Source organism: Muscardinus avellanarius (assembly GCF_963383645.1).
Source record: "Muscardinus avellanarius genome assembly, chromosome: 3".
In the NCBI taxonomy this organism is placed as follows: Eukaryota; Metazoa; Chordata; class Mammalia; order Rodentia; family Gliridae; genus Muscardinus; species Muscardinus avellanarius.
This window is the reverse complement of record NC_137788.1, coordinates 151,288,486-151,305,611: the sequence shown is the minus strand read 5'-3', so window position 1 is coordinate 151,305,611 and position 17,126 is coordinate 151,288,486. Positions and strand designations below refer to the sequence as shown.

Sequence of the window (17,126 nt, the reverse complement as noted above, 5' to 3'; positions counted from 1 at the left end):
ATGGAAAGTTACCATAATTTAGCCTGAAAAGTTAGACCTCCCCGGGAATAAGACATCTTGCTTCTGTGTTCTTCATCGCTTTGCGGTGAATTTCACGGACAAGGAATTCTAGTTGCGGCTGAGGCTGAAGGCAGGCCAGGAGGGGGTTGCGTAAATCAGTTCCATCCTCTCCAAGGACTCATAGGCTCCACTTCCCAGAGGGAAGATTCACGTAGGGCTCGGCCTGTGGGTGCTCAGTGGACAGCTCAGAGATGTCAACATGGCCCAGGGAAGTAATGGGAAATATCTCTTCGCCCTCCTAGGGGATTAGTCAGAGCAAGCTTCCTGGGTGGGTTTTAATTTTTGCATCCAATTGGGATGTCATTCACTTTGATTTTGATTAGGGGAAGGGGTGTTGCAGAGGGGGCCCGGGGCCTTGCACATGCTGAGCATGCGCCGCACCACTGAGCTCCTCCCGAGCTCCTTATTGGTTGTTTCAGGGGAAGGACGGGAAGGCCATTTGGGAGAGAAGCTGAGTGTTCCACCCGTGGGAGCTGGGGCCAGCCCTGTGTGCACTACTCCCTTGAGGCCAGAGGGCATCTGTGGACGCCTCTTTTGTTCTCTTGAGGACACAGAAGGCTGCTTCTCATCAGACTCAGATATTTCTATGCAAAATGCCTCTAAAAGTCTAGCACGACCAGTGCTGCACCCTAGAACTATAAAACTGTGGCCCTGGGGTAATGTGCTCTCAGACCAGTTTGCCCTTGTGGCGTCTCTACTGACTGCAGCGATAAACCCTCTCTGGCAGTGCCCAGCGCTGAAGTAGTCACCGTTCTCTCTTCTTCCCCCATTTCTGCTTTCCAGAGGTTCAAGCTGTTCTGCTCACTGACATCTTAGTTTTCCTGCAAGAAAAGGACCAGAAGTACATCTTCGCCTCATTGGTAAGCTGAAGTGTTACTCTCTTCTGCTTGGAATTAATTTAAATTTTTTTTTTTTTTTTTTTTTTTGCGGTTCTAGGGATGGAACCCAGGGGAATTCAACCTCCAAGCTACACCCCCCTTCCCTATTTTTTAGTCTTTATTTTGAAACCGGGTCTCACTGAGTTGCAGAGGACCTCACTAAGTAGCTGAGGCTGTCCGTGAACCGCGATCCTCCGGTCTCAGCCTCCCAAATGCTGGGGTTACAAGCGTGCGCCACCACGCCCGGCTGGAATTCATTGAATTTAAAACAGTTAGGTCAAGTGTCAAGCGTGAGGACTGCATTTATGGCTCACCCGGTCTGAAAATTGGTCGGCTCAGGGATTGTTCCTCGGGGTAACTTCTTGCATGTCCTCCTGATTATCTGCTGTCGCCTCCACTACCAACACTGTTTCTCCTTTTGAGTGCCCCGGACATTAGACAATTTGCTCTAAATAGAAATTTTTGACTGAAATATTTCTCACACATTTGATCCCCCCATTAATGATCGTATATGATATTGCTGATCAGAATTGCTATGAGAAACCTGGAAGGAGTCATGTAGGAAACATGACTAGAGGCCTTTTTGTATAAAATAATGGGACATTGCTCTTTATCCTAAAGCTAACTTTGTTTTTCAGTCATTTGCAATTTTGTTTTGTTTTGTTATGGAGTTACTGGGGATGGAACCCAGGGGCATTCTATCTCCAAGCCATACCCCCAGCCCTATTTTTTATTCTTTATTTTGAAGCAGGGTCTCACTGAGTTGCAAAGGGCCTCACTAAGTAGCAGAGGCTGCCCATGAACCGTGATCCTCCTGCCTCAGCCTCCCAAATGCTGGGATTACAAGCATGTGCCACCATGCCTGGCTCAATCATTTGTATTTAAAAAAGCATTTGGTCTTACCTTAGATCAGAGTTGACCTTAAGTTTAGAACATTATAAGCCAGGCATGGTGGTGCACACCTGTAACCCCAGTACTTGGGAGATTGAGACAGGAAGATCAGAGGTTTGAGGCCGGCTTCAACAACTGAGCAAGGCAAATTAGTGGAACCTTGTTTTAACATGAAATAGGGCTGAGGGCATAGATCTCAGAGGTAAAATGCCCCTGGGTTCAATTACCAGTCCCGAAAAAAAAAAAAATAGAGAACATTGTATACATATCTTATATTTGCCCTCTCCCCTTTTTCCAGGACCAAAAATCAACAGTGATCTCTCTAAAGAAGCTGATCGTAAGAGAAGTAGCACATGAGGAGAAAGGTCTGTTCCTGATCAGTATGGGGATAAAAGACCCTGAGATGGTGGAGGTTCATGCCAGCTCCAAAGAGGAGCGGAACAGCTGGATTCAGATCATTCAGGATACAATCAACACCCTGTGAGTGAAGCGCCCAGCCCGCCCTTCCCAGCCCTCTTCATGCCCGCGTGTGATTTCATAATAGACCAGGTGGTGAGTGGGTAAGTGACATCTTAGAAATTTTGTTTTATCTTCATTTGTTTGGGGTTATATTAGGAACCGAGATGAAGATGAAGGAATTCCCAGTGAGAACGAGGAAGAAAAGAAGATGCTGGATACCAAAGCCCGGGAGTTGAAAGGTAAACTGTTGAAAGTGGCGCGAGGCCCTTGGCTGTGGAACGTGTGCGGTTGCGGAGGACCATTGCCCCGGCCGCTCCTGGCTCCAGAACAGAGGGATGTCCTGCTGAACGACGGCCGCAGGAATGGTGCAGTGCCCGAGGAGGGGCTGTTGATCCGCTGGTCTCAGTGTCCCGTTCCTGGGCCCTGGTGACATTCTTTGTACTTCGTCATTGAGAATTGGCCAAATTTCATAGTCCCTTTGAGATTTAAACAAGGAGAGAAAAAGGCATTGGAGGAAAAGCACTGAATCCTCCTGCCCGGCTTCTTAGTTACCCATCGTTCACAAGTGAGGTGGGAGGTGGTTTAGAGAGGGACAGGTACTTATGTTTGGCCCTATTTATTGTGACCTATTGTTTCTTGTCAGCATCTCTTAAAAACTGATATTCTGATGCTCACCGAGCAGGTGAGGCATCGCGGACCTGCAAGGCCAGACAACCCAGGCATAGCTGGTAACCGAGCCAGAGTTCAGGTCCCTGCCAGGGTCAGATGCCAGGGGCCCTGGTGCTCTTGGCGTCTTCGCCAGGGCTCATTGACTGCAACAACACAGAGTGTGCTTTGAGTGGAAATCAGGCTGCGAGTCAAATACGTGGGGACACCCAAGGAGTGGGTAGTCCTCCAGACTGTGCAGAGCAATAGCACGTCCACGGAAGGAAGAAACAGGCGGCAGGTGTAAGCCACAGCCAGCGCTGACAAAGTCATTCACCCACGATCAGGAAGACAAGGATAAAACCTCATAGTGACATCTGTCAAGCACCCGGCTAGGTGTATCGCGGTGCCGGGATGCGCGGATCACTAAAACAGCCCTGACCCCGAGGAACCTCGCTCTCTGGCAAGGGAGGCCTAGCTGAACAGCAGGCCGCAGGGTGGTGGCTAGAGGTAGAGCGTATGGGGGCTGCTCCCCTGCCCCCAGCTCTCACAGAGAAGCCGACGTGTGAGCTCCGTCTGAAAAGAATCATCTCTCTCCCCAGATGAGCGAAAAGGGACTTGATGTCACCTGCCAAACGGTGACAGTTCAGGCACATCTGAAGGCTCAGGGCTACGGGACGAAAGCCAAAGCTCAGAGATACCAGGTCTTGGAAGAAAATGGGAGAAAGCCAGGCACAGTGTGCAGGCCTGTAAGCCCAGTACTTGGGAGGCTGAGCCAGGACCCCAGGTTCCAGGCCAGCCTAAACAACCTAGCGAGACCCTGTTACAAAACAAACAACAACGGCTAGGAACATAGCTCTGAGGTAGAATGCCCCGGGTCCAGATCCCAGTACCTGACAGGGGAGAGAGGGAACAAGGAGAAAAGAAAAAGTATTCGTTAAAAAAAAGTTTAAGCGGTGTTGTAACCCATTGGGGGAGTTACTTGATGGAGGGCGTCTGCTGGAAGTGGAAGACGAATGGGAGGCGCTTAGGGTGAGTCAGGGTTGTCAGAACCTGGCCTGCTGGGTGTGTGTGACGGGAGAGAATGAGAGAGGGAATCTGCCCCAGATTTCCAGATGGGGTAACCTGGGGCTGAGGAGACCACACGCTGAAGGGAAGAGGTGGGATAGCACGGCTGGCAAGAGACTGGTTCCTGGCACGCTGGGAGCAGGACAGCTCGGACATGACGGTGGGGCCCCGTGGGCTAGTGCTCAGAGCAGAGGATCTATTTGGATGGTCACCAGTGGTGTACACCTGTAATCCTCGTACTTGGGAGGCTGAGACAGGAGGATCACAGGTTCATGAACGGCCTCAGCAACTTAGTGAGGCCCGCTGCAACTCAGTGAGACCCTGTTTCAAAAAAAAAAATAAAATAAAATAGGGCTGTAAGTGTAGCTCAGAGTTAGACTGCCCCAGGGTTCAATCGCTAGTACCACAATAAGTAAGTAGGTAGCTGGGGGTGTGCCTCCAAAGTAAAATGCCTTTAGGTTCAATCGCCAGTACCAGAAAAAATTATTTATTATTATTATTATTATTATTATTATTATTATTATTATTATTAGTGGTGGTGGTACTGGGGTTCCTGGAAACCCTGCTGCCTCCGGGCTACACTCCCAGACCTATTTTATATTATTTTTATTTGGAAACAGGGTCTCTTAAGCCAGCGAGGCTGACTTTGAACCTGTGTGATCATTCTGTCTCCGCCTCCTAAGCACGGGGATTACAAGCGTGCACCACCACGCCCAGCGAAAAATTACTTTTAAAAAGTGCAAGATCTGTGGACTTGGTCAGGAGAGCAGCCTCACAGTGGAGGGGCCACAGCCAGAGAGCAGTGGATGGAAACAGAGGGAGTGCAGACGAAGTGCGGGTGTGCTGGTGTTTGCCAAAATCCCGGGATGGCTTTCCGGATAGTAGTTAAGGGATAGACATGAGATGCAGCCTTCATGATGAAAGAGAATTGGGAACCTTTGTCCGGCTCAGCCCTTGCTATTATGCCAGCTACCACGAGGTGTCGCTCATGTCCTGGTCCTCACGTGGTCTAAACACCTCACACATCACAGATGGTTTTCTCTTTGGCTTTGCAGAACAACTTCAGCAGAAGGACCAGCAGATCCTCCTCTTGCTGGAGGAGAAGGAGATGATTTTCCGGGACATGACTGAGTGCAGCACCCCCTTGCCAGAGGATTGCTCGCCAACTCAGAGCCCTAGGACGCTCTTCCGCTCCAACACGGAGGAGGCTCTCAAAGGAGGGCCGTTGATGAGGAGTGCCATAAGTGAAGGTAAGAGCAGCAGCCCTCCCGGTGTTTTACGTGCCCGGGTTGCCTACCGTTTCCTTCCTAACTATCTTCATTTTGTTACCAGAAAATAGAGCACCAATACAGAAAATTACCCGAAACAAGTAGTTTAGTGGGGCGGAGTGGCGCACACCTGTAATCCCAGTACTTGAGAGGCTGAGACAATAGGACCAGCCTCAGCAACCTAGTGAGACCCTGTTTCAAAATAAAATATGAAAAGGTTTGGGGGTGTAGGTCAAAGGTAGGGTGATCCTGGGTTCAATTCCAATAGCCCCCCCCCCAAAAAAAAAAGTTTTCTGTAGCAAATGATCAGGTGAATGTCCGTATCTCCACTGCCCAGGTCAGAGACCCTCAAAGCCCCTCCACATACCAGTCCCCATCACATCTCCATCCCTCCAAAAAGACTGGCCGCTCGGGGCCTGGTTGGGAACCGCCGGCTCCCGCACTGGCTCCTTCCCATGCAGTTTACCCCTGAACCAACTACGTCTTCTGGGCTACAGGTTACAGCTTACTCACACTGCAGTTCTGTCTTGTTTCCTTCAAACCAGCTCCGAAGCTGGTTTCAGAGGCTTGCTCACTCAGATTTAATTCCCTTGGTCAGCTGTGGTTGTGTAGTGTTTGTGCATGCATGTACATGTGTGTGCACGCACACACGTGTTTGCGTGTGTTAGTGGGGATTGAGCCCAGGGGCACGCCACCTCTGAGCTACACTCTCAGGCCTATTTTATTTCGAAGCAGGCTTTCACGAAGTTGCTGAGGCTGACCTCAAACTGCAGCTGCCTGCCTTAGCCTCCCAAGTAACTGGGACGACAGGTATGCGCCACCACAGCACACACAGTGTATTCTTTCTTTAGGAGGCATCAAATATCAGGCTGGCTCTTCTTTGGGGCAACATATAGAAAAACAGCATAAAAGGATAAATTCTTGGGGTTTTTTCCTCCCTTTACTGATTTTCAAGATATTAACTTGATTCATGGTCATCTTCTTAAGGGGACCAGTATTTTTTTAAAAACATTATTCTGGACTGAGGGTGTGGCTCAGTGCACAGGAAGCCCTGGGTTCAATTCCTAGCACCAAAAAATAAATAAAATGTTACTGTGTATTTATGGATTTAAACATATTTGATTTGTTTCAAGCCATTGTAATTCCCAACCTTATTTAAAGCTCAGAAGGTCGGCCGGGCATGGTGGTGCACACTTATAATCCCACTATTTGGGAGGCAGAAACAGGAGGATCACAGGTTTGTGTCCAGCCTCAGCTACTTAGTAGATGCTGTTTCCAAATGAAGAATAAAAAATGGGGCTAGGGGTGTGGCTTGGAGATAAGAGTGCTCCTGGGTTCAACATCTGGTACCACAAAATGAACCAATGAATGAACAAATGAATGAATGAATGAATGAATGAATGAATGAAGCTTAGAAGGTTCTGTTACTAAGTTGGGCCTTTTTAGTGGACAGAGCTTGGGGGATGAATATATTTATGCAAATTCACATTGATCTTATCTATAATCAAATTGTGAAAGACAAGTTTTTTTTGCCTAATCCTTTATATTACACCTGTATCTCCTTTCTCCCACGCTGTGAATATTCTCTGTCACAGCTACACCATAGAATTGGAATATCTTACATTTGCTTACTGCCTTTATCCCACCTTACACCTTAGCAGTATCTCAATAATAATAATAATACTGGTGTCACTACCAAGTGCAATCTTTACACGCTAGCCCCTGTTCCTTTGTGTTTAAGTGTTTGCGCCTGTCTGTTTATAGCCATCCAAGGGCGCTGGCTCCTCCTTGGCCTTAGCCAGCCCTACAAGCTCTTGAGCTCACGGCTCGCCCCAGTCCTGCGTGCGGGGCCTTCTACAGCGGCTGACCGCAGCTCGTCTCCAGCACACGCCTCGGGTCAGCCTCGTGGGGAGAATATTCCACGAGCTCTTGCATGTTGGGACTAATTTGTGCACTTTGGGCTTTAAATCTTTTCTCCCAGATACAAAATCCTAGGCTCATGTTTTCTCCTGAAAGTGTGTCAGACGGCACTTCGTTCTGTACGGGCGTAAAGCATTGCTGTGAGAGGCAGATGGCGTGACTCTCCCCGCGCCCAGGGGGCTCGTCTCTAAGTGCAGGTGTTGCTAGTAGATTGCCTTCTTGCTATTCTCAGGTTCATAGCGTCTCCTGTGATCATGGCTTCGCAGGTTTCAGGCTTCAGATTAGCGTTCCTGAACCACAGGCTGCAAGGTTCTCCCTGTTCTCTGCCTATGGTTTTCTTCCTCAAGAACTTTTAGTGAGGCGTGGTGGCACACACCTGTAATCCCAGCACTCGAGAGGCTGAGACAGGAGGATCGCAGGTAGGAGGAGAGACCCTGCTTCAGTACAAAGAAATAAAAGGGGTAGGGGGAGTATCGTGGAGGTAGAATGCCCCAGGTTCAGTCCCCAGCACTCAAAAACAAAAAGAAAAGAAAAATCAAAGCGCTCCAGTGGCCTGTGCTATGGGTCATTTTTGCCTGTCTTTAGTATTTGTTAGTTTTCTTGTAATACTTTTGATCACTTCACTTTTTAATGTTCTTTTACCTATTAAGCCATTTTCTGTTGCTAACTTTTATATGAAATTAGTTTCTTAAATGTTAGGGATCAAGCTAGGTGTGGTGGCGCAGGCCTGTAATCCCAGTACTGGGGAGGCTGAGGCAGGATAACAGGTTTGAGGCCAGCCTCAGCAACTTAGTAAGGTCCAGCTTCAAATTTTTTTTTTAAAAGGCTGGGGGTATAGCTTGGAGGAAGATGTCCCTGAATTCCAGTCCCCAGGAAAGTAGAAAAAGTTGGGGGACTTTAGATGACTTTTGGTGTTGGTTGGTTGGTTGGTTTTTTTGTTTTGTTTTGTTTTTTGGTACTACAATTGAACCCAAAGGCATTCTATTTATGAGCTACACCTCTAGCCCTTTTTATTTTGAAATAGGATCTAAGTTGCTGAGACTGGCCTTGAACATCTGTCCTCGCATCTCCGCCTCCCAAGTGCTGGGGTGACAGGTGTGCGCCACCTCATCTGGCTAGTTTTGTTTTTGCTTTTTTAACGCAGTGCTTGTTATGAGATTCCCTGCCTCTGCTGCCCTCCCTTATTCCATCTGGACCTTCTTTTCCCCTCGTTACCGTTGTCTCTCTCCTTCTTGAGTTCTGTTTCTATTCCACTTTCACCGCTTGCTTCTTTCTGTGACCCTGCCCTAGAAAAGATCTTGAGTTGGTCAAATTTAAGAATTCGGCTATTTGGGGAACTCTTGCCCCTTGAACCCACTTCCTACTGCAGAGACGAAACCCTCACTGATTTTGCCGCCTCTTCTCTTGACTTGTCCACCATAGTTTCCAAGAAATACCTCTTGGCTGCTTGGGTCGCAGTCTAGAAGTCCTGTTCCTTCCGGTAAATCACTCTGCATTCCCCGGTCCATTTCAAATGCCCTAGGCAAGTAAAGTTGAAGGTTCATCTGGAAATCTCCCACAATGCACTAGCACCTGCACCCTGGGCTGCGTCCCTCGGGTGGGCGGGCCCTCGGTCTCCTGGACCGCGCTGGTCCTGGTGGCTGAGCAGGCCTTGCACTGTGGTGCCCTTTCCTCCTCGTTGAAGGACCCGATGTCATTTCTGTGCTGTTGCTTTCTTCCAGTGGAGATCCTTCAGGGCTTGGTGAGTGGAAGTCTGGGAGGCTCACTCGGGCCGGCCATCAGCAGCCCTGGGGAGCAGGAGGTCACCGTCGGCCCCATCTCCCTGCCCCGGAGAGCAGAGACCTTTGGAGGGTTTGACTGCCACCAGATGAACGCTTCCAAGGGTGAGCCCCCGGGGCCCTCCCGTCCAACTGGAATGAGCTGGATTCCCATCAGTCAGTAAGGTTTCCGTGAGATTCTAAAGCACTCGGGGACTTAAGTCAGCGTCACCCTTATTTTCAGTAATAGAAAGGATTCACCTGTGATCTCAGCTGAGCCATAGTCCAAGGAGTAATAACACAGGTTGAATACCCGTAATCTAAAAGAGTTTCAAATCCAAGGCTTCTTGGGGGCTGACATGGCATTACAAGTGAAAATTTCCATGCTTGGCCTTCTGTAACAAGTCATCGACAGAATGCAGGCATGCTAAAAGCATCACAAAAGCTGGGCATGGTGGCCAAGACAAAGGATCACAGGTTCAAGACCAGCCTCAGCTACTTAGTAAGGCTCTTAGCAACTTATTGAGACCCTGTTTCCAAATAAAATATAAAAAAGGTCTGGGAGTATAGCCCGGAGGTAGAAAGCCTCTGGGTTCCACCACCAGTACCACAAAAAAAAAAAAAAAAAAAAAAGGCTGGGAGTGTAACTCAGAGGTAGAACACTCTTAGATCAATCCCCCAGAACCACACACACAGTCAAAATAAAGTATCTGTAAAATGACCTTAGGGGCCAGGCGTGGCGCTGCATTTCTGTAATCTCAGTACTGTAGAGGCTGAGACAGGAGGATCACAGGCTGGAGGACAGCCTCAGCCAGTGAGTGAGATTCTCCGGAACCTAGTGGGACCCAAGGGCTGGGACGTAGGATGCCTCCAGGTTCAACCTCTAATGCCAACAAGTAAATAATAATAACCTTCAAGCTGTATTTTGAAGGTGTATATGAAACATAAATGAATTGCATGTTTACACCTGGGTCTCATCCCCAAGAGATCTCATTATTCAAGCAATATTCCAAATTTTGAAAAAACCTAAAGTCCAAAGCTCGTCTTAGTCCCAGATGTTTCAGGTAAGGCGCACGCTCGGCCTCGCCTGGTTTCCAGCTGCTCCGGTTCCTCTGCATCAGCGAAATTGTCAGTAATGCCGAGCTGCCACCCAGCGCCCTCCTTTTGGCATTAATAAGATTCAGAAATACCGTATACCTAACTTATATTAACTTATCTCTACATTGGGTTTTGTTGTGTTTTTTTTTGGTTTTTTTTTTGTTTTTTTTTTTTTTTGGTCAGTCTGTTTCACGACGTAAACAACTTTGTCTTTTGTTTAGGAGGCGAAAAGGAAGAGGGAGATGACAGCCAAGACCTCAGGAGGACAGAATCGGACAGTGGTCTGAAAAAGGTATTTCCTCCTAGGAACGCACTGTGAACCTCTCGTGCACCTTCCCGGGAAGGCCTCACCTTTCAAACTGTTCCACTGTGGTCTTGCTTTGGAGACCTGACTTGCAACTTTGAGTAAAATCCTCTATGACCATGGAAACGCACAGCTTTCAAACAGACTGTGCCTTTGAGAGCCCCACAGGACTGGCTCTTGGGCCCCCTGGCCAGGAGTACTTGGTTTACATTCCCAACTCTACGGTGGCCCTGGCAGGACAAGTTCCATGGAGAGGTTTAAGTACCGCAAACCAGCTCGGTCTCCTTACAAGGCGTCAGTAATAAGCGCTTGAGCCTCGTATCTTCACTACCGTGTTCGCTAGTGCGAGGCTGTGGTAGAAAAAGAAAGGCAGCAGGGAACCACGGCTTACCTTAGAAACACACTGAATATGACTTTTATGGCAAAATCCTCATTTTTAACCGCATATTTTTTTTATAGGGTGGAAATGCTAACATGGTATTTATGCTTAAAAGAAACAGTGAGGTAAGGACGTTATGATATAAAGGAATATGTATATCCTTGTTAAGAATAATTTTTTGTGTGTGGTGCTGGGGATGGAACCCAGTGATATTCTACTAAGTAGCTGAGGTTGTCCGCAAACCACGATCCTCCTGTCTCAGCCTCCCGAATGCTGGGATTATAAACGTGCGCCACCACGCCCGGCTTAAGAATAACCATTTTTGAGCCTGCACTTATCCCAGTACTTGGGAGGTGGAGACTGGAGAATCACAGGTTCAAGGTCCTGTTTATCAAAATAGGGACTTATCAAGACCCTGTTTCAAAATCAAAATCAAAAGGATTACGGTATAGCTCAGATGTAGAATGCCCCTGGGTTCAATCCCCAGTACCAGAAAAATTTTTGCTTTGCTGTTTTACACAAGACAACTCTTGGCTCTAATCTATATATTTCAGTACAGTTGTCCATTTCCTTAGCCTAGGGCACCATCTTAGAATTTTGCTTTTATAGTATTGCCAACTACAGATGCCTCTAATTCCCCTCTTACCTACTTGTAGGCTTATTTTCTTTGGTGCTTTCTGTATGAAAACATTGTCATTAAAATAGAACCCCCTTGTGCGTGAAGCCTGGGGTGTGGCGTAGTGGCGGTCCCTGGGGTGACGTCTCCCGTGTTCCTCTCGCAGCAGGTGGTCCAGTGCATCGTCCATCTCCACCAGCTCCTCAGCACTCTGCAGGTACGTGGCTCTGGCAGAAACGGGGTGACCTGGGTCTTCGAGGGGTGTAGGTTGCTTTGTGGCTCAGTGGGGTCCCGGGCCTAGAGAAGACTGGCTCTCAGAGTGAGACGGTACGAAGTCAGTGGAAGAGTGCCTTGACCTTCCGAGGCTGGCGCTGACGATCAGCTGGTGCGGTGGGCGCCGCTCGAGACGCAGGCTGTGCGCCTGCATCTACATCACCTCCCTCCACAGCGCCTTTAGGACAGAGATGCTGTATCTGTGAGGTGTCCGGGGAGGTCAGCCTCCCCGAAACAGCTACTGTTGGTACTTCCATGGGTGTAGCCTCAAATCGGCCCTCTTTTCCGGAAGAGCTAGCCTGTTAGATTCTTCCTCTCTCCCACCTTTGGAACCAGCCACCCAGAAAGATCGTGACCAGGTTCCACGTGAGCCCGGCTCCTGCACCTTTGTGGCTCATATTTAATAACTGCCCAGGATCATCCCAGCACAGCTCGTCACCAGACCAGACTCTTGAAATACAGGAGCCGGGCGTGGTGGCGCACGCTTGTAATCCCAGCGCTTGGGAAGCTGAGACACGAGGATCGCACAGGTTGGAAGCCAGCCTCAGCTACTTAGTGGGACCCTCAGCAACTTAGTGAGACCCTGTTTCCAAATAAAGTATAAAAGAATAGGTCTGGGAGTATAGCCCGGTGGTAGGAAAGCCCCTGTGTTCTACCCCCAGTACCACACACCAAAAAAAAAAAGAAAAAGAAAAAGAAAAAGAAAGAGGGGCTGGGAATATGGTTAAGAAGTAGAACACTCCTGGGTTCAATTCTTTGTACCAAAAAAAAAAAAAAAAAAAAAAATCCGTGCAGGAGGCTGGGTCTGCCGATGTCCCTGCTCTTGCGGGTCAGAGGCCGTGTCCTGGGCCAGAGTTGCATGGCTGTCGCCCTGTGCCTCCCTCAGGGTGTGGTGTTACAGCAAGACAGCTACATCGAGGACCAGAAGCTGGTGCTGAGCGAGCGGGCGCTCACGCGGAGCGCGTCCCGCCCCAGCTCCCTCATCGAGCAGGAGAAGCAGCGCAGCCTGGAGAAGCAGCGCCAGGACCTGGCCAACCTGCAGAAGCAGCAGGCGCAGCACCTGGAGGAGAAGCGCAGGCGGGAGCGCGAGTGGGAGGCGCGCGACCGCGAGCTGCGGGAGCGCGAGGCGCGGCTGGCAGAGCGCGAGGCGCAGGTGCAGCGCGGCCAGCAGGACCTGGACCGCGACCGCGACGAGCTGCAGCAGAAGAAGAGCACGTACCAGTGCGACCTGGAGAGGCTGCGCGTGGCCCAGAGACAGCTGGAGCGGGAGCAGGAGCAGCTGCAGCGGGACACCGAGCGGCTCAGCCAGAGGCAGAGCGACCGGGACCACTGCCAGGTAATCGCCCCGCAGACCAGACGGCCAGGGCTCTACCTGTTAGAGGAAGGCCACCTGGCGGCCGTCACTCATCAAGGGCCCTCTGTCCACTAAGCACCATAAGAAAGCAAGCAGAGATGTACGCCTCTTTCAAAATCTTTGCTTTACCCTAAGTGCAGACACTCAGCAACCCAGCAAGACCCTGTTAGGGATGGAAATAAGTCTTTATCTGTCCTCTGCATCTTTAGATTTGGAGAAGGGTGAAAAGGGGGCTTGGCCAGGGAAGCTGGGTCCACCAGCCACTCCTGGTGAGGGCTGGGGCAGCCCCGAACATCTGTCCTGTGCCCCATGAGAAATCAGGCACGCCCCCCCCTCCCACGGACTTGATACCTGATGGAAAACACCCATAAAGGAAGCCCTAGGATGTGGGTGGTGGTCAGGAACAGAGGAGCACCGCCCTCTGTACTTAGCTCCCTGGCTTACTCTGATTCCGAAATCTGGACGCTACTTAGCGTCTGGGTCCCAGCTGCTGGTGGTTCCTTGCTGTTCCTGTAGCCGCCGCTTGCATGCAAGGCGTCCAGGTATTGAGTGCACTGCCTCCTGCGTGCATCCCCGCGAGATTCCCTGGTTACCTGGAGCCTGGACACTGAGGGCCGATGGAGAGCCTGGGTGTGTGCAGATGTCCCTGTGTTTTCAAACTCATCCTGTGCCCTTGGTTTCGCTGATTGACCTTGGACCGTGAGAGTGGGCAGTAGACCCTTTCTGCAGAGGTTTCTGAATTTATACTCAGGAGCTGCAAATGACTCTTGCTTTTTTATGACATGAGGGTGGATTCCCACCCCCATCCCCGTAAAGTGCTGCACAGCTCTGAGAACAGAAGGTTCCTGGGCAATGGGGAAAACACAGATCCGATAATCCTCTTTATCTCTGGTTTAACCTTTGACTAAGCTATTGACGTAGGTCAGATGCTTTTTACTTACCCTCTCCTTGACATGTCTCTAGTCTCTTAACTGTGAAAAAAATCATCTACATCCCTGTGTAAAATCAGTTTTAAGATTGGCAGCATATGCCTGTAATCCCAGTACTTGGGAGGCGGAGAGAGGAGGGTCGCAGGTTTGAGGCCAGCGTCAGCAACTTAGTGAGACCCTCCTTTAAAATAAAAAATAAGGCTGGGAGTGTAACTCAGAGGTAGGATGACCCAAGTTCAACCTCAAATACAAAAAAAAAAAAAAAGATTGGCAGCTCTGCTCATATTTTCAGGGGGTGGGAGTTCTTTTTTTAAGCTGCCCCATCAAAGGTGCTATTGATGCTTCAAATATTAGTGCCCGGAACAGAACTATGAAGATGATGTGTGTGTCACCCAGGATTGAACCCAGGGGCATCCTACCTCAGCTACAGCCCCCAGGCCTTTTTATTTTTTGTTTTAAAACAGGGTCTTGCTAAAATTTTATTCTAAATTTTTTATTCATTTCTTAAATTCTGTGGAATCTCAAAACATACTTCCTTGATTTGCAATTCTCCTGTCTCAGCCTTTCCCAAGTACTGCGATTACAGGCCTGTACCATCATGCCCGGCTTGAAGGTAATAGTTTTAACATGTTTATCCATGCCACCTGGAGGTGGGCAGGAGATGAAACTGCAGTTCTCAGCCTTTTTTTTTTTTACAGGGAGTTCTCTAGATTCTGGGGAAGCAGGTAGACACCCAGTTGAATTTAGTCAATAATTCGGGCATGGTGAGGGGGCACCAGGAGTGCTGATGGCTTCCAACTTAAAATGCCTTCTCTTGAATACGTGCAGGTTTCACAACAAAATACCAAGCTAATGAGGATCCCATCCTTCTTTCCCACTTCTGAGGAGCCTCCCTTGCCCTCTGTACCTTCAATCACCAAAACAGGGTCATTGGACTCGGAACTGTCAGTGTCCCCAAAACGGAACAGCATCTCTCGGACACACAGAGATAAGGGGCCTTTTCACATACTGAGTTCAACCAGCCAGACAAACAGAGTACCCGAGGGGCAGAGCCAGGCCCCGCCGGGCACCTCCGCCTCCACCCGCCTGTTCGGGCTAGCCAAGCCAAAGGAGAAGAAGAAGGAGAAGAAGAAGAGCAAGGGAAGCCGCTCTCAGCCCGGCGGTGAGTCGCCTGCACCGCGCCGCCTAAAGGAGAGGGTTGGTTTTAGTGTCGCAGGAGTGGGGGGGAAGGTACATTTGTGGGTGGGAAGCCAGGCTGTCGTCGTCCTCACCAAGCCTGCTTGCCAAGACTCAGGAACCCCTCCCTGTAGAGTGCTGGCTTCATTTTTTTTTTTTTTTTTTTTTGGTAGTGGGGCTTTGAATTCGGGGGCTCTCTCTCTGAGCTATGCCCCCAGTCCTTTCCTTAAATTTCTTATTGTTTTGTTTTGAAACAGTGTCTTGCGAGGTTGCCAAGTCTCACTAAGTTGCTGAGGCTGGCCCCAAACCTACAACTCTGTTTCCGCCTCCAAAATACTGGGATTACAGGCATGCCCACTGCACCTGGCCTGCAGGTTTTATTTCTGGAGCCTTCCCTGATGGAGGAACGGATTTTCCCAAGTAAAGCGGTTCAAGGCTTCCCTGTCTTCCTAGACCTCGTCCAATAACTGATACCAGTAGGTCCTAGTGATTGTTGGAGGTGCTATGAGCCCCCAAGAGAAAGAGGGTCCTGAAACTGAGAGGTCAGCTAAGGCACCAGCAGCCACAAAGCCCACGGTTAGACTGCCATGCATGCCTCCTGATCAAGTGCTGCTTTTTCCCAGAATTCTTTTTGTGCTACTAGAGATCAAACCCAGGGCATTCTACCTCTGAGCTATACCCCCCAACCCATCTTACCTTTTTTTTTTTTTTTCTGGTACTGGGGATGGAACCCAGGGGCACTCTACCTCCAAGCTACATCCCCAGCCAGCCCAATTTTTATTCTTTATTTTGAAACAGGGTCTCGCTGAGTTGCAAAGGGCCTCCCCTGAGGCTGTCTACAAACCGCAATCCTCCTGTCTCAGCCTCCCAAATATGTTTGGATTATTAACATGCGCCACTATTCCCGGGCTGTTGCTTTTTTTTTTTTTTTTTTTTTTTTTTTTTTGTGGTACTAAGGTTCCTGGAAACCCTTCTACCTCCGGGCTACACTCCCAGACCTATTTTATACTTTTTTTTAATTTTTGGAAACAGGGTCTCTTAAGCCAGTGCGGCTGGCTTTGAACCTGCGCAATCCTCCTGTCTCCGCCTCCCAAGCACAGGGATTACAAGTGTGTACCACCATGCCCAGCCCCGGCCATTGCTTTCTGTTTTGGAGACAGGGTTGCACTAGGTTGCTGAGGCTGTCCTCAAACCTGTGACCCTCCATTTCAGCTTCCCAAGTACTGGAATTAACAGGTGTGCACCACCACGCCCAGCTTCCTGGATCCTTTTCTGTACCTTCTCTGAACTAGAAATGATCTCTTCCTTCTCTGTGAGAAGCTAAAGAGATTGTATATCCCAGACCTGTTTATAAACCCCAGTGAGTACATAGAAGTTACAGGAGCAGGAGACAGTGAAGAGCACGACCTAGGACCTCGCTTGACCATCAGTTTGGAAAGGCCAGTGTGTGTAGAGTTACCTGCCCACGTGCGCGGTCCCCTGGCGCGCGCAGTCACGAGGACTCCGCTGGAGAGATGGGAAGCACGGGTTTTCAGCCTTGTTTCGCTGTTTCAGATGGCCCATCGGAAGCGTCCGCAGAGGGTGAGGAGATCTTCTGCTAACCTCCTTTCTGCTGCGGCAGCTGCCTCGCCTCCCGGCCCTCTCCTGCTGCCCCCTGTGCACGACGAGCATCTCCCACCGAATGCCCCCTGCCCGACAGCATCCAGGCTGCCCCAGGTCCTGGATGAGGAGGAACCGCGGGGCAGGGTGGGAAGGAGCCACACGCTCCACCCCAGCCACGCGGTGGGGCAGGCCCTGCTCAGGATCCACACTGCAGATAACAGCTCCACCAGTCCAGGCCGTGGAGAGACACGTCGGGCTGAAAGAGCGTTTCCAACACAGCTCTCAAACCCCGGCTGCCTTTTCAGGGGGACACCACCAGAATCAAACAGCGGAGAATTCGGACTTGGAGTGTGTGTACAGTCACCCACCTGCATCTCCAGGGTACGCCAGATGTCAGAGCTGCTTCGTCGGGCACGAGAGGCAGCGGTGGCCCGGCCTGTGGACACTCA

At 49.8% G+C, this 17,126-nt stretch overlaps 1 protein-coding gene across 1 annotated transcript in view; it reads left to right on the top strand.

Moving 5' to 3' along the window:
- The window catches only part of AKAP13 (A-kinase anchoring protein 13), a gene marked incomplete at both ends in the record, with an annotated part of 114,402 nt that extends 97,726 nt beyond the window's left edge, over window positions 1-16,676 (top strand). Inside the window, 11 exons of the mRNA XM_080692887.1 lie at window positions 844-920; window positions 2,128-2,309; window positions 2,445-2,527; window positions 5,057-5,251; window positions 8,911-9,072; window positions 10,266-10,336; window positions 10,808-10,852; window positions 11,510-11,560; window positions 12,503-12,952; window positions 14,728-15,061; window positions 16,630-16,676. Coding sequence (XP_080549013.1) covers window positions 844-920; window positions 2,128-2,309; window positions 2,445-2,527; window positions 5,057-5,251; window positions 8,911-9,072; window positions 10,266-10,336; window positions 10,808-10,852; window positions 11,510-11,560; window positions 12,503-12,952; window positions 14,728-15,061; window positions 16,630-16,676 — 1,697 coding nt within the window. The remainder of the gene's footprint in view (window positions 1-843; window positions 921-2,127; window positions 2,310-2,444; window positions 2,528-5,056; window positions 5,252-8,910; window positions 9,073-10,265; window positions 10,337-10,807; window positions 10,853-11,509; window positions 11,561-12,502; window positions 12,953-14,727; window positions 15,062-16,629) is intronic.
- Window positions 16,677-17,126: the final 450 nt, after the last annotated feature.